Source organism: Urocitellus parryii, unplaced genomic scaffold (assembly GCF_045843805.1).
Source record: "Urocitellus parryii isolate mUroPar1 unplaced genomic scaffold, mUroPar1.hap1 Scaffold_118, whole genome shotgun sequence".
NCBI lineage: Eukaryota > Metazoa > Chordata > Mammalia > Rodentia > Sciuridae > Urocitellus > Urocitellus parryii.
The window spans coordinates 326419-341383 of NW_027551893.1; the positions used below are offsets into that span (position 1 = coordinate 326419).

General features: G+C 62.0%; 1 protein-coding gene across 1 annotated transcript in view; it reads left to right on the forward strand.

The window, feature by feature from the left end:
• Positions 1–14965, forward strand: part of LOC144251595 (voltage-dependent P/Q-type calcium channel subunit alpha-1A-like) — a 102928-nt gene that overhangs the window by 32598 nt on the left and 55365 nt on the right. The window contains exons 10-16 of the mRNA XM_077794427.1: positions 1681–1793; positions 1877–2008; positions 2310–2382; positions 3518–3635; positions 3885–3964; positions 7278–7384; positions 8939–9742. Coding sequence (XP_077650553.1) covers positions 1681–1793; positions 1877–2008; positions 2310–2382; positions 3518–3635; positions 3885–3964; positions 7278–7384; positions 8939–9742 — 1427 coding nt within the window. The remainder of the gene's footprint in view (positions 1–1680; positions 1794–1876; positions 2009–2309; positions 2383–3517; positions 3636–3884; positions 3965–7277; positions 7385–8938; positions 9743–14965) is intronic.

Below are 14965 nucleotides of genomic sequence, written 5' to 3' on the forward strand. Positions count from 1 at the left end.
AACCTGATCAGCTCTCTGCCACTGTAACAAAATGCCTTAGGCAGTTCACTTATGAAGAGCAAAGGTTTACAGTGGCCCACAGCTTCGGAGGCTCCAGTCCATGATCAGTTGACTCTGTGGCTTTGGGGCCTGGGGAGGCAGCTCATGGTGCCGGGAGCACGTGCTGGAGCAAGGCGATTCCCTCCAAGGTCCAGAAGCTGAGGGGCAGGGGAGGGGTGAGGCAGGCCCCCAGTGACCTAAAGACTTTCATTAGGCCCCGCCTCTTAAAGGTGCCACCCCCTCCCAATGGCACCACCAGGCCTTGAACAGATGGGCCTTTGGAGGACCTTTAAGATCCCGACTGTAGCAGCGTTAGTGTCAAATAGTGGGTGTGCCTTCCCCAGGACGCCCCAAATCCTGCACCCAGTTCCAGTATTCTCAAGCAGCCTTAATAATTCTTAATAATTCTGAATCCAGTACTGATTTCTGCCCTATTATAGGAAACTATGGTGTTGGAGGAAAAAACAAAATATATACAAACAAAACTACCTACATAAATGACCCAAATGTTTTGGGAATAAAACAAATTTCTTTCTGTTAAAAGAGAGAGAGAGAGAGAGAGAGTGAGTGAGTGAGTCTCGGGTTGAAGGTGTCCTAGGGGTAAAACACTTCTCCAGCGAGTGTGAGGACTTGAAAGGAAACAAAGAATGTCCAAAGTAGCTCTGTTCGTGACAAGCCTGGCCCCAAGTGTCCCTCTGTAGTCGAGTGGAGAAGTTAAACGGTCACATCACTCACAGACAGTCCCTGACTTATGGTGGTGTGACGGCAATGATTCAACTTATGATGGTTTGGTTTATGATTTTCAACCTCACGACGATGCAAAAGTGACACTCAGTAGAAACCACACTTCAAATTTTGATCTATTCTCCAGCTGGTGACAGGCCAGTGTGCTCTCACAAGGGTGGACGGCAGCAGCAACTGTAGCTCCCAGGCAGCCCCATGATTACAAGAGGAAGCAACAGATACCCTACAGCTGCTGTGTTGCTAAGCTAGGGATTCAAGAGGCAAGGTGTATTAAATTTCAGCTGGGCACAGTCGAGCATACCTGTAATCCTAGCAATTTGGGAGACTGAGGCAGGAGGATTGCAAGTTCAAGGCCAGCCTCAGCAACTAACAAAGTCCTACTCAAAATAAAAATATAAAAGGGCTGGGGATGTGGCTTGTGACTAAATGCCCAGCTTAATCCTGGTACCAAAAAAAAAAATGTGTTTTCTATGGCCCCAAGGAGCTACATTACCAGGTTGATCTTATGCGATAGGAATTTCACATCAGTTCTTTAAAAGGACGAGGAGGTGATTAGAGCGCAGGATGATGGTTGTGCCCCGGGGTCTCTGGAAGCTTCCGGGTGCTGCCCGGTCCTACTAGTAGCAGTAGCGGGTGGGTGTTTCGGGAGTCCTCAGGTCGGTGTGGCCTTTATTGTTGCGGTGCTGGGGACGGAAGCAGCACCCTGCAGGCTGGGCCAGAGCCGCACCCCAGCCTTCCCACCTCCCATCCACGTAAAAGGGGAAGAGAGGGCGGCCAGGGACCCCCAGCCCACTTGCCCTCGGGGTTCAGAGCTGGGTGTCTGCGAATCGGCCGGGGATGTGAGCGCCTGCGGGAGCCCCAGGGTCCCCGGCGCTGAGCCCTCGTTCCGGCTTCCAGGTCATCATCGGGAGCATCTTCGAGGTCATCTGGGCCGTCATCAAACCCGGCACGTCATTTGGAATCAGCGTGTTGCGAGCTCTCAGGTTACTACGTATTTTCAAAGTCACCAAGTAAGTCTTGGGGACTCCAGGGGCCTTCCTCCAGGGCGGGGCCAGGGTCTTGGCTGGCGCTGACCCCTCCCCGCCATGGGCAGGTACTGGGCGTCGCTCCGGAACCTGGTGGTCTCCCTGCTCAACTCCATGAAGTCCATCATCAGCCTGCTCTTCCTGCTCTTCCTCTTCATCGTCGTCTTCGCCCTCCTGGGCATGCAGCTCTTCGGCGGCCAGTGAGTGCTCAGCATCCCCGGCAAGTCCCTGGGGTCCCCGCTGCAGGGCGTCCCGCCGAAGGGCGCTGCTGCCCTCTTGGCACCCCGACGCCGCCGGGCATCACCCAGGAGGTCGGGACTGTGGGTACCGCCTGTCCTGGGGCGTTGCCTTGGAAACCAGATGCTGACCCGGCATCCGGGTGGGCGGGGCTGTGGGTACCGCCCATCCCGGGGAGAGGGGGTGTTGCCTTGGAAACCAGACTCTGACCGAAACCTCTGGTGGCCGGGTGGGGCTCACGGGAAACTCCTGTTGTCCCCACAGGTTCAATTTCGATGAAGGGACGCCGCCCACCAACTTTGACACCTTTCCGGCAGCAATAATGACCGTGTTTCAGGTATGACCTTGGCGGGGCGGGGCGACACCTCTTAGTGTCGGATTGGGGCACTTGGACGGCCTCCGAGGGGGTTCCCTGGGACCCCCAGGCCTTTCCCAGTGGATTCTTTCTCTGGGAGGGACGGCGAGTGTGTAGAGAGGGGATCCTTCCTTCCCTCTCCCACAGAGGCAGCCTCTAAATGAGGCCCAGACAGGGTTTGGAGAGGGCTGTGCCCTGCCGGGAAGTGCTGAGCCCTGGCACGGGTTTCTTGGCACCGGGCACCCGCGGGTGTCTCTAGCTGAGGTCCCACCTGGGGGCCTGCAGTACAGTGCAGGGGGCGGACCCCAGGGCCATGTCCTGCCTCCGAGCTGCACCTGGCACCCCCACTCAGCACCACGCACCGCACGGAGGGATCTAGGGGGATGTTAAAGCTGGTCTTGCGGGTTGCAGTGGCCAAGCCCATCATCCCAGCAGCTCAGGAGGCTGAGGCAGGAGGATTGAGAGTTCGATGCCAGCCTCAGCAGATTAGCGACACCCTGAGCGACTCAGCGAGACCCTGTCTCTATATGAAAAATAGAGAGAGGCCGGGATGTGGCTCCGAAGCTAAGCAGCCCTAGGTTCAATGCCTGGTATAAAAAATGTGTGGCCACGTCTGCTGAGCCGCAGCGCCTGGGCGGCGTCCATCTGTGTCTCCCAGTCCAGAGGCTGCGGGGTGTGTCCAGGGCGTGGCCGGGGCGTGCTCCTGGCGAGGCTGTGACTTGCAGATGCCCCCACAGCTACCACCACTCATGGTAGCTGAGCCCACGTCCTTCTTTCTCCTCTTGCGAGGGCTCATGACCCCACCCGGCCCCAGTGACACCCCCCAGTTCCTTCTGCCAGCACCACACGGGGACAGGGGCTTCCACCGAGGAACCCGGGCGGACACAGTTCAGCTGGGGCGAATCCCCTTCCCACGGGGGAAGACCCTGGTGGCCGGGCGTGTGGCCCCGCCAGGCTCCTCGGTCCCGGAGCCGCGCGTGAGCCCTGGCACTCTCGGAGACACGGAGCTGGTCTGCCGGCGGGGCGGGACAGTGGCCTCGGGACTGTGGCCTGGGGTCGTGGCCTCGCCCGCTGCTGAGGCCGCCTTTGCCCTCCGCCCTCCGCCCTCCGGCTGCAGATCCTGACGGGCGAGGACTGGAACGAGGTCATGTACGACGGCATCAAGTCGCAGGGCGGCGTGCAGGGCGGCATGGTGTTCTCCATCTACTTCATCGTGCTCACGCTCTTCGGGAACTGTATCCTGGGGCGGGGCGGCAGGGCGGGGCTGGGAGGGTCCGGGGGCGGGGAGGATCGGGGGCGGGGCTGGGGCGGGGCTGGAGGGCGGGGGAGGTGTGGGGGAGGGTGGGGCGGGGCGGGGGAGGTGAGGGAGGGTGGGGGAGGGTCAGGGTGCTGAGGGCGGAGGGGCGGGGCGGGGCGAGGTTGGGCGCCTGGAGCCTAGTCCCCGTGCTGTCCCTCCTCGGCCGCTTTCCCTGACTCGGCGGCAGACACCCTCCTGAATGTGTTCTTGGCCATCGCCGTGGACAACCTGGCCAACGCCCAGGAGCTCACCAAGGTCTGTGGGGACGTGTGTCTGGCAGAGGCACCACCTGTGGGCGGCAGAGCGGGAGGGACCTAGGGACCTGGTCACCAGGCAGGGAGAGCCAGCCTCCCGCTCCTCCCGGGGCGCTGAGCCTCCACCAGCCGGTTCCGCAGCAGAGCGCAGACAGGCCCGCGGCCAGGAGGCTGCAGGAAGCAGATGGCCAGCGCCACCCGGGACCGGTGAAGGGACCAGGCAGGGCTCCCAAGGAAGGGGGCCGTGCCAGGCCCCGGGCACCATCACCGCCCAGAACAGTCGAGGAGCTGGAGCTGAGGGAAAGGGGCTCCCATATATCCCATGGCCTTAGGGGACCCAGAGCTGTGGCCAGCACAGATGGTGGCCAGTAAGCAGCTCCCGCCTCTCTCCCCCACTGGCCTCCTGCTGGACCTGCTAGTGGCCACTTGCAAGCCACCGTGGAGGCTGAGGGTATGGTAAACAGATCAGCTAGCAAGTAGCCTGCACAGGACCCTGGAGCTCCACTGGGTCCCCCGTGTGTGGGAGCTGGCAGGGGACACTCTCTGGACTTGTGAGGATAGCAGTGACCACGTGATGCTCGTGGAACCAGCTACTGTAGCCTCCCTCGAGTGGAGGAGGAAACTGAGGCTCAGGCAGGACCACTGGCCCCAGGGCAGGATCTCAGCAGCCACAGCCGAGAATCACACGACCCACATCAAGCGCTCTGCTAAGCTCCCGGCACACAGTGAGCCTTCAGGGAAGGCAGCCTCCCCTGGCTGGCACGGGAGGCTGGGACGTGAGCCTCCCCAGCACGTGACGAAAATCAAAATACCAACAACCACAGAAAACGTTAAGGCCCTTCTGTGCTGGGGGTGAGGTCCTTCTCTGAGTTGCCCACGGGAGAGGACACAGGGCACACACACGCCTGTCATCCCAGGTACTTGGGAGGCTGCGGCAGGAGGATCCTAAGTTTGAGGCCAGCCTCAGGAACTTAGCAAGGCCCTCTCTCAAAATAAAAAGGGGGTGTAGCTCAGGAGGAGGGCAGCGCCCGGGTTCAACCCACAGCACACCCAGAGCAGGGAGGGTTGTGTCTACTTCACAGATGAAGAAACTGAGTCCCCCAGAGGTGACGTGACTTTGCCACACACTAGGACCTGAAAGAGCAGAGGCCCTTCCGATATCACAGAAGAGGAAACAGGGCCAGAGAGAAATGGGGGGTCGGGGGAGAACCTCACACCAGTGCTGACTCGCGCTTAAATCACCCAGATAAAAATCGGTGACACATGCCCCTGAGGGCAACCTTGGACTCCTTGAAAGTCCAGTGAACCTCAGGTGGACCCAGGAAGGCCCCACTGCTTTCAGTAACACAGTTCATGTCCCTGGAATGACCCATGAGCAGGGCTTCCAAAAACAGTTGTACAGGTTGCACACTGCACAAGGAAACCAGAGCACAGGCGAGGCTGGAGTCCGCCCTGCCTCTCCATGGGGGGGGTGCATCAGCCCAGGAGAAGGAACCACCCAGGAGGACGGGTCTGTTGGGAACGCAAGAGCTGGCCACAGGTCCAAACTAGGCCTGAGGGGGAACAAAGCTCAGTGGCCCGTGCAGGGTCTTCCAGCCCGGAGCCTCCCTCCGCCCAGGGCCGTCCCCAGGGCGTGAGGTGTTCAGGACACGGAACCAAACCAAACTGAGCAGACCCTGCCAACCCTCCATCTGTCAGCCCGGCGGGAGGGAAGGAGGGAGGGTTTCCAGGCCCCACCTCTGACAGGGAGGAGCAGAAGTCCCCACTGTCCCCAGGAGCCCGGCCACCTGGAGCCGGTCCAGCCCTGAGCTCATCCCAGAGCCCCTGCTCAGGGGCCAGCATCCAGGAGAGGGGACGGGAGGCAGGGAGGCAGGGAGGCCTGAGCCTCCGCGGCCCCCCTTCCCTTCCGTTTCTCCATCAGGGGTTCCTGGGCACCCGTGAGCGCGGTGCCCGCGGGGCCTCAGCGTGTCCCCACGGAAACCTCGGGAGGCAAGTTCTCTGAGCCCCACTTCGTCACTCATTCAGTGAGCACATATTGAGCACCTACTGTGAGCAAAGCCCTGGTCTAGAGCCAGGAACACAGCAGCGGACACAACAGGCCAGAAACCCAGCCCTTTTGGAGCAGGAATTGGAGCTGGGGAGACCCACGAGAAACAGATCAGTGCACAGAGATGCGCGGCTTGTCCGATGGTGCGAAGCGCTAAGGGGAAAAGTGAAGTAGGAAAGTGAGCGAGAGTTGGGATTTTAGATGAGGAATGTGAGGCACAGAGAGGCTTAGAGATTCCCCCAAGGCACACAGCAATTAGTAGCAAAGCTGGGATTTGAACCCAGGCCACCGGGATCTGGAACCCGTGCTGTTGGCCACTGTGTTTTGGCTGCGTGCACTTGAACTCACTCACCTGGGAGCTTGTTGGGAGCACAGGTTCCGAGGCCGAGACCTGGTTCTGTGGAAACTCCCAGGGCCTAGGGATCTATATTTTGGAGCAGTCAGGTGCCCAGTTCCAAGGAAAGCTGGGCACGGAGGTGCTTGCTTGTTCCTTGCCTCAGGTTCAGGGTGAAGGAGGCGCGTCTCAGCCGCCTGCCGTCCTGAACAGGGTTTGTTTCTGGACGTTGGTTTTTCTCTGTCTTTGTTCGAGGGGGCCTGGGGGGGCACCGAGGACTGAACCCAGGGGCCCTCGACCACAGAGCCACCTCCCCGGCCCTACTTCGTATTTTACTTAGAGACAGGGTCTCACTGAGTTGCTCAGCGCCTCACTTTTTGCTGAGGCTGGCTTGGAACTCCCGATCCTCCTGCCTCAGCCTCCGGCCGCGGGGACCAGGGACGTGCACCTCACAGCTGAGCCCCCTGTGACAGCTGAAGGGTCGAAAGTCCCAAAGCGCCCCTTCCTGTGTGTACTCCAGCACGCCTGCATCCTGCTCCTCTCTGACCTGGCCATCAGGCAGCTGGACAGTGGCCGCAACCCCGGCTCAGGGCAGTGGGGGCCCAAGCCCGCTTCTGGGGCTATTGGTGGTGCCCAGCGGAGCCTGGAGAAGCACTTTCCTGCACCGGGCACCGCTCGATGTTCTGGGGATGTGGCCCAGAGTCGACGCGGCTTGGGGACAGGGGCCTGTGAGGCAGGAAAAAGGGCAAGTTCTTCCGCCGGCTGCCCCTGGCTGGGTCAGAAGAGGCTTGGTGGCCCGGGGCCGCTGGGCGTGAAGCGGGTCGCCCTTGCTGTGGGGACCCCGGCTCTGCGTGGCCAACCCCCAGGCCAAGCCCCCAGCCTGCTCTTCAGTGCTCAGACACCACCCAGGGTGGGCTTGTGAGCGAGACCTCGTGTTCCCTCCAGGATGAACAAGAGGAGGAGGAAGCCGCCAACCAGAAGCTGGCGCTGCAGAAGGCCAAGGAGGTGGCGGAAGTGAGCCCCCTGTCGGCGGCCAACATGTCCATAGCTGTGTAAGTCCGGGGTGGGCCGTCCCTAACCACGGGGCGGACGTGGCCCGCTCCCACCCGCTCCTCTCACATGGGCTCCGCTGGTATTTAATGAGCACCGACCTCCGCCCAGAACTGCTGGGACTCGGGGACGGCAGCGGCAAGGTTGGAAAGCCCCACTTGGGTAGCTCTCAAGTCAGCGGGCGATGACAAGATCACAGAACTAGAGAAAAAAAGATGGAGAGGGGAGGGCGGAAGTGCAGAGGGTGGTGCTGCTGGGGGCTGCTGAGGATGGCCCCTGGCGTGTGCGGGGGAGGGTGCTCTTTGCCACTGAGTAGCACCCCCAGCCCAGAGCTGTGCTTTCAAACTCACGAAAGGCCTCCCCTGGAAGGTGGCAAGACCTGAGGGAGGTGAGGAAGGAGCCGGGAGGAGGTGTGGGGGAAATGCATCCCAAGCAGAGGGACTGGTATAAGCAAAGGCCCTGAGACAGACTCCTGGTGTGTTCCGGGGATATGAACCAGGCTGGTGTGCCTGGAACCGAGTGAGCAGAAAGGGGACTGTGGAGGGAGAGAGAGGGCAAGGAGGTGACGAGCAGGTCATGCAGGGCCTTGGGGGACACGGGGAGGACTTGGGTTTTGCATCATTGGCAAAGGAGCAGAGGAGGGTCAGGACGTGACTCAAGTGCTCACAGGTGCCCTCTGGCCACTGTGGGGAAACGGACTGTGGAGGTGAGGGAGGGAGGTGGCCCAGCAGGCCAGGTTGAGGGCACCAGCCTGTCCTTGCAAAGGAGATGGGGACTGGCCCAAGATGGGGCCGAGGAGGTGTGGATGTAGCAGGATCCTGGACAGATTCTGAAGGTCCATGGAGCAGACAGTTTGCTGGGGTCGGGAACAAGGCAGTGAGGAACCAGGGACCTTGGATAAAGAGAGCGGAGGACACAGTGCTCGGAGCTGTGCCTCTGCGGGTGGGGTGGGGGACTCAGGGGGTCTCATGCTGCAGAGCGCTGCATTCTGGGACTACGGGGAGGGGGCAGCTTTTCCAAACTAAGAGGTGGTGGCTGCAGGAGGGGAGCCTAGGGAGGCGCATGCGCTGTAGGTGAGGTTAGGAACAGCCTGTGCACAGGGACGGTCCCTATAACACCACCTATGTCCCGCAGCCCTGGGGAGGCTCCGAGGGCCCTGAATGGGACCCCAGCCCCCCGCACTGCCCACCCTGGCTCCCCTGGTTCCTTTCTGTGACCCCAGACTCCTATTCAGGCCACGCAGGCACTGGGGGCTGTGGAACGTGCACAGGCTCATGTCCACCGCCCTGGCCTCCGTGGCCATCTCCGAGGCCATGACGATGCTCAAAGCCACCCCAGAGGTTCCCGCGCTGCCGTTGGCGGCAGAGTAGACAGTAGGGCCCTCGGCCAGGCTGACAGGCCCGCCTCAGGCCCAGGTGCCTGGGAGGTCACCCGGGACACCCGCTGGGCCGCCCCGTCGGGCCAGGCTGAGCGTGCGGACCCGGGTGGGCGCGGCCGCGCCAGGGGAGCCACCGCGGGGCGCGGGTCCTGGGGCGCCGACCGGCCTTGCCTTGCAGGAAGGAGCAGCAGAGGAACCAGAAGGCGGCGCGCTCGGTGTGGGAGCAGCGCACGAGCGAGATGCGCAAGCAGAACCTGCTGGCCAGCCGCGAGGCGCTCTACCCCGGCCTGGACCCCGATGAGCGCTGGAAGGCGTCCTACGCGCGCCACCTGCGGCCCGACGTGAAGACGCACCTGGACCGGCCGCTGGTGGTGGACCCGCAGGAGAACCGCAACAACAACACCAACAAGAGCCGCGCCGCCGAGCCCGCCGTCGAGCCGCGCCTGGGCCCGCCGCGCGCCGACGACCTGCTGCGCAAGCAGGCGCGCTACCACGAGCGCGAGCGCGCGCGCGACCCCGCCGGCCCCGACGCGCGCAGGCCCTGGGCGGGCGGCCAGGAAGAGACGAGCCGCGAGGGCCCCTACGGCCGCGAGTCCGACCACCCGCCCCGCGAGGGTGGCCCCGAGCCGCCCGGCTTCTGGGAGGCCGAGGCCGAGCGGCCCAAGGCCGGGGACGCGCACCGCAGGCACGCGCACCGCCAGGCCGCGCCCAGGGACAGCCGCAGCGGGTCGCCGCGCACCGGCGCCGACGGGGAGCCGCGCAGGCACCGCGTGCACCGCAGGCCCGGGGACGAGGCGGCCGACGACAAGCCGGAGCGCCGGGCGCGCCACCGCGAGGGCAGCCGGCCCGCCCGCGGCGGAGAGGGCGAGGGCGAGGGCCCCGACGGGGGCGAGCGCAGGAGGCGACACCGGCATGGCCCTCCCGCCACCTACGACGCGGATGCGCGGAGGGAAGACAAGGAGCGCCGGCACCGGCGGAGGAAGTAAGTGGGGTTCAGCCGCGTCCCAGCCCTGGCTCACAGAGGGGAGAGGACAGGGGCGAAGGGCAGCGCCCCACGGGCAGCCTGGAGCCCCGGGGACCGTCCACCTGGGCACATCAGGCAGCCCGGGGAGGACCGCACCCGCAGGAGAGCTCTCGTCCAGCTCTCCCTGTACTGCTGCCGGTGGCCCTAAGTGACCTCGCACCTGTCTCCCCACCTGGGAAACAGGCCCAGCGAGTGGAATCGGGCCATGGCCGGGGTTAAACGAGGTGAAGTCCACGGAGCCTGGAAGGGCCCCGGGCCTAGTAAGTGCTCAGTAAAATTAGACCTTTCCCCAGCTCCGAGCCTCGGCCTACCTGTGTGTGCCAGGAGCGTGGGAAGGCTCTCGGGGCCCCAGAGTTGAAGGGGCAGTAGGGTACCAGAGGCTCTTGGGCATGTGCCCAGGCCAGGGCTAACTGGTCAGGGACTGTGTCCTTAAGAGTACTCAAGGTGATTCTTCACAAAGGGGCCCAACAGCTTCAAGGGGGTATGGACATGGTTCCATTATAAACCAGGGTCCCCTTAGTCCCCCCTTATGTGACCAGTAGGGCTCTGGGTTGATTGGCTTAGTGGTGTGGGTCAGTGATTCTGTTTTGTGGTATCCAAATGAGGCTGGCAGTTCTTAAACTTGACCCTGTGTGTGAAAGAGAGAGGGAGAGACTCTCCCAGGAATCTTGTTAAAACTCGGATTCTAATTCAGGACCTGGGCCCGGGGAGCCTGAGATTCTGCCTTTCTGAGCAGTTCCCAGGTGGGGGCAGCGCTGCCCTTCCAGGGACCACACTTGAGCGCAGGGATTCTGGGGACGCAGTGACATGGTTCTGGTGGCTGCGGGGACATGATTGCGCAGGCGCAGGCTGACGACTTGGGGTTTGTGGACACCTCAGAGCCCAGGAAGGGAGGTGCTAACGGTGTCGCGGTGTTCTAGACCGGGGCCGCATCCTGGTGAGGTTCCACAGCAGCAGAGGCCAGGCCTCCTGCACCGTCCAGGGGCTGCAGTTAAAAAAATGCGGTTCACACTAAAAACACGCAAAGAGTGTTTTCTGAGTTTGGTCAAAACCACGTTGGCTTAAAATGAAAGGTTCTGATGATTACAAGCCAGATTTTCCATTTGCATGAGAGAGGGTAGGGAGTCGCCAAGGAGAAAGGACAGCGTCTTCCTGGGTGGGACCCTCCTGCAAAGGGCGGGGCCTTTGGCTCACCTACTCCCCTTCCCCAGATGCCCACAGCGCCCCTCGGCCCTGGCGCCACTCGGTCTCCGTATTTCCTCAATGCCTTCCTAAAACCATCCTGTGGGTCCTTGTTCCTCCCGAGCTTTCCCCACTGGGCTGATGGAGCCTTTCACCATTTGCTAAGTGCCTACTGTATGCTAAGCTCACGCTGTGAATTCCCTCAAGTAATGACAGATGGGGGGCACATGGTGGGGGACATGGTGTCATCACAAAATGCCAGTCGTGCTCAAAAACGGGGAGCTATTGCCAGGAGGGGGGCGCACCCCTGTCATCCCGGCTACTCGGGAGGCTGAGGCAGGAGGATGGCAAGTTCAAGGCCAGCCTCAGCAAACTAGCAAGACCCTGTTTCAAACAAATAAAATACAAAGGACTGAGGGTGTGGCTGGGTGGCAAGGCGGCCCTGAGTTCAGTCTCCAGTGCTGCGGACACAAAGAAACTGTCAGCTGCTTCAGCAGCAGTAGGGAGCACCAGGAAGTGCTGCCTGTTATCCTCCACACTCTCATCAGCACACAGGGTGAGGGCCTGAGAGCCACTGCCTGAGCTTCCCCACTCCAGTTCCCGGGTTTTGCAGACGGAACTGGCTTTTCCCAGGAGCGGCGGCCACCAGCCTAGGGGAGAGGATGGAGATCCAGCCCTCCCATCGCCCAGGGCCTCACCCCCACCTCCACCAGGGCCTCAGTGGATCCCGTGGGAACCAGTCAGTCACCGCTGGGTCCCTTATTAATAGACACTGCAGATGCTGAGGTCAGCAGAGAAGCAGGTTAGTCATTTGGCTGGTTTAAAAAAAAAAAAAGTCGTAATGCTCACTGGAAATAAACGCTCAGGAAAGCACATTTTGCTTTTTTTTCTTTTGGTTCCAGGGATTGAACTCAGGGGCCCTCCACCACTGAACCACATCTCAGCCCTATTTTGTGTTTCATTGAGAGACAGGGTCTCACTGAGTTGCTTAGGGCCTCACTTTTGCTGAGGCTGGCTTTGAACTCGAGACCCACCTGCCTCAGCCTCCTCAGCCTCCGGCATCATGGGTGCGAGCCACTGTGCCCAACCTTTTTTTTTCTTTTTCGTCTCTCGGGGTGGCCCAGGTTGGCCCCGCCCTCTGGACTCAAGCCATCCTCCTGCCTCAGCCTCCTGAGTAGCTGGGGCTGCAGCCTGGGCCACCGTACCATACCTGGCTGACTCAAGCGTTGTTAAGAGGGGGAAATCAAAGACAAGGCGTTCATCTAATTAATTTGCAGACATAAAATAATAAGCAGTTTCTGGTCTCTGTGGGGATGATGCCGCGGCCCCGAGGCCCGGGCCTCCCCTGTTCCCTGCCTCATCCCTGCGGCCCTGTCCCAGCCGCTCCCTGAGGGCTTGGTCTGTCCCCTCCCCTCCCTCCTCCCCTCATCTCTCGCCCCAGCACCTGCTCTTTCATGGTGTCCGGGCAGGGGCCCCCCAGGGCGGCCAAAGTGAGGAGGAGCTTGGCTGATTCCCTGTGACCCCAGGGCATGGCCCGCCTCCCCGACAGCTCCCCCTCCCCGCAGTCCTGGCACAGGGAGGGGTCTGCCCGGTCCTGCCCACCTGCACTGGTCCCCATGGCAACCCAGGCCCAGAGATGCCCAGCCCTGGCGTGTCCTGCCCTGAGCCCTAAAGCAGGCCCCTGTGCCCTCGGCGGCCTCCCCGCACCCCGCTCCGTGCACCCCAGTCGCCCATCGCCCCGTTTCCTTCGGCCAGCCCTGCCGTGTCCTCAGGGTCCAAGGACCGCCCCCGGCAGCCTTCCTGAGCTCGCCACCACCCTGGCCACCGGTCCTCATCAGGGGTCCTCGGGGGCCATCGGGGGTCAGCGAGGTGCGCGTGGAGCGAGCTGAAGGGGGGTTCCTGTTACCTTGCTCCCCAGATAATGGGGGCCAGCCCTGGATCTGGGGTCTGAGCGCGTCCCGGGCAGGAGCTCCGCAGCCCAGCAGTGCGAGCCAGGCCAGTGGGGGGGACGGACGGCGCGGGCAGTTATGCCACGGCCTCCTGGGGCACAGGGCACAGAGGCCAGCCCCGGGAGGAGCGGGGAGGCCGGCCGCGGTCTCCTGCCTCCTGGGACTCCTCCGCGGAGACACTGGAGCGAAGCCCCCCGAGGGGCAGGAGGCTCTGCGCCTGCGCCTGGTCACACGCCCTGACCCACAGCCAGCGGGAACCGAGAGGAAGAAGGACAAAGCCAACTAAGGCCAGGGCCCTTGCCGTCCCTCAATCATGTCACCTGGCAAGGAAGCACCCCGAGGGTCCTCGTGGTCCCGGCCTCCCTGTCCTGTGAGTGTTTTGCTCTGTTTTTGGTGCTGGGCTCTTCACCCAGGGCCCTCTACCCCCGAGTCACACCCCAGCCCTTTTTAATTTAGAGACAGGGTCTCACTAAGTTGCTGAGGCTGGCCTCAAATTTGCGATCCTCCTGCCTCAGCCTCCAGTGTTGCTGGAATTACAGGCACATGCCACCGCACATGGCTTGTGTGACTTTTTTTATACAACCTCTTTAGATGGTGACCGAAGGATGGGCTCCTTTTCAAGTTGTGACTTCACTAGGTCTGCTTGGGGGCAGGAAGATCTTTCGTTAAAAATCTAGACAGTTGGGGGCTAGGAACAGTTCAGTTGGTACAGTGCCTGCCTGGCGTACACAAGGTTCAATCCCCAGCTCTGCCCACCCCCCAGAAAAAGAAAAGAAAGAAAGAAAGATGGCTTTTATTTAAAAAAAAAATCTAGACGGTGGCCTCCGCCACATCGAGCAGTTCTGCGGCGGCGGATTCAACCAGGCGCAGGTCAGAAATCGCGGGGGTGAAACCGTGTCCACCCTGAGGGGGGACAGTTCTCTTGTCTGAGTCTCCTGAGCAACACTGTGTGCCAGCGCCACGTTAGGAGTCCCCGGGATCTGCAAGTGGTGGACCGTGGTCAGGAGATCCCACAGATTCTGAGCCAGAGCTTCTTTATGTGGGGGATTGAGCATCTGGGGGTCTGGGTCCAGGGGGCCCTGGGGCCTCCCCTGTGGAGGCCAAGGGAGGCTCAGCAGGTCTCCCCGCCCAGACTCCCAGCTTACGTTGGCTTCATCAGAACCGGAGCGTCCTGTGGGCGCTGCGACAGGCGGGAAGCCCTGGTTTAGAATCCACTTCCCGTCACCCACACTCGGGGACGAGGCCCGGTGGGCAGAGGCAGATGGTCTCTGAAGCCACGCACCACCCGTGGCCTCCCTGGCTGGCCAGCACATGGCCGTCACCTGTGTCCCCGGGTCCCCCCCCTTCCCTTCCCTTACGAGAGGATTTGCCGTGGGTCTGGGCTCAGGCCAGTCTCCTCTCGAGATCCTCCATGGCATCTGCAAAGACCCTTTGTCCAAAAGAGGTCACTCTGGCGGGCCCGGGGGACCTGTCTGGGCAAGAGGCAGGAGGGAGAAGGGAGGAGGGGGCCTGGGCCTGGGCGAGCCCACACCCAGCAGGACAAAATCTGCCCTGGCCCAAGGCCTGGCAGCACCCCACAGTGTCCCATGGCCACCTCTAGTCCTCATGGGACTCCCAGGACACCACTCTGCGTTACGGATGAGAAACTGAGGCCGAGGGACTCTCCGGGGTCACGTAGCGAGTAACCTCTGGGATCACCACTTCAGTCTCCAGGACATGGGGACGGTCCCACTGCCGTGGAACCAAAAAGGATAAAAACATAACCTGAGAGAACTCAGGCTCAGAGAGGTTAGTCAGGCTGCTCGGGGTCACACAGCTCCTTGACTTCCCTCCCAAGTGTCCATGCGACCCACGTGACGGAGGGTGAGGGCCTTCCCCGCGGGGACTGCAGAGGGACTGCCTGGCTTCTCCTTCCAGGAGGTGTGGGTACAAACAGCCGGTATCTACTCCCACCTGGGACCGGGCGCAGAGCCTCTGCTGACTAGCTCCAGGCTAGCTCCACGCTGGCTCTGCCACAGCTGGCTGTGTGGCCTGGAGCAGGGCCCCGTCT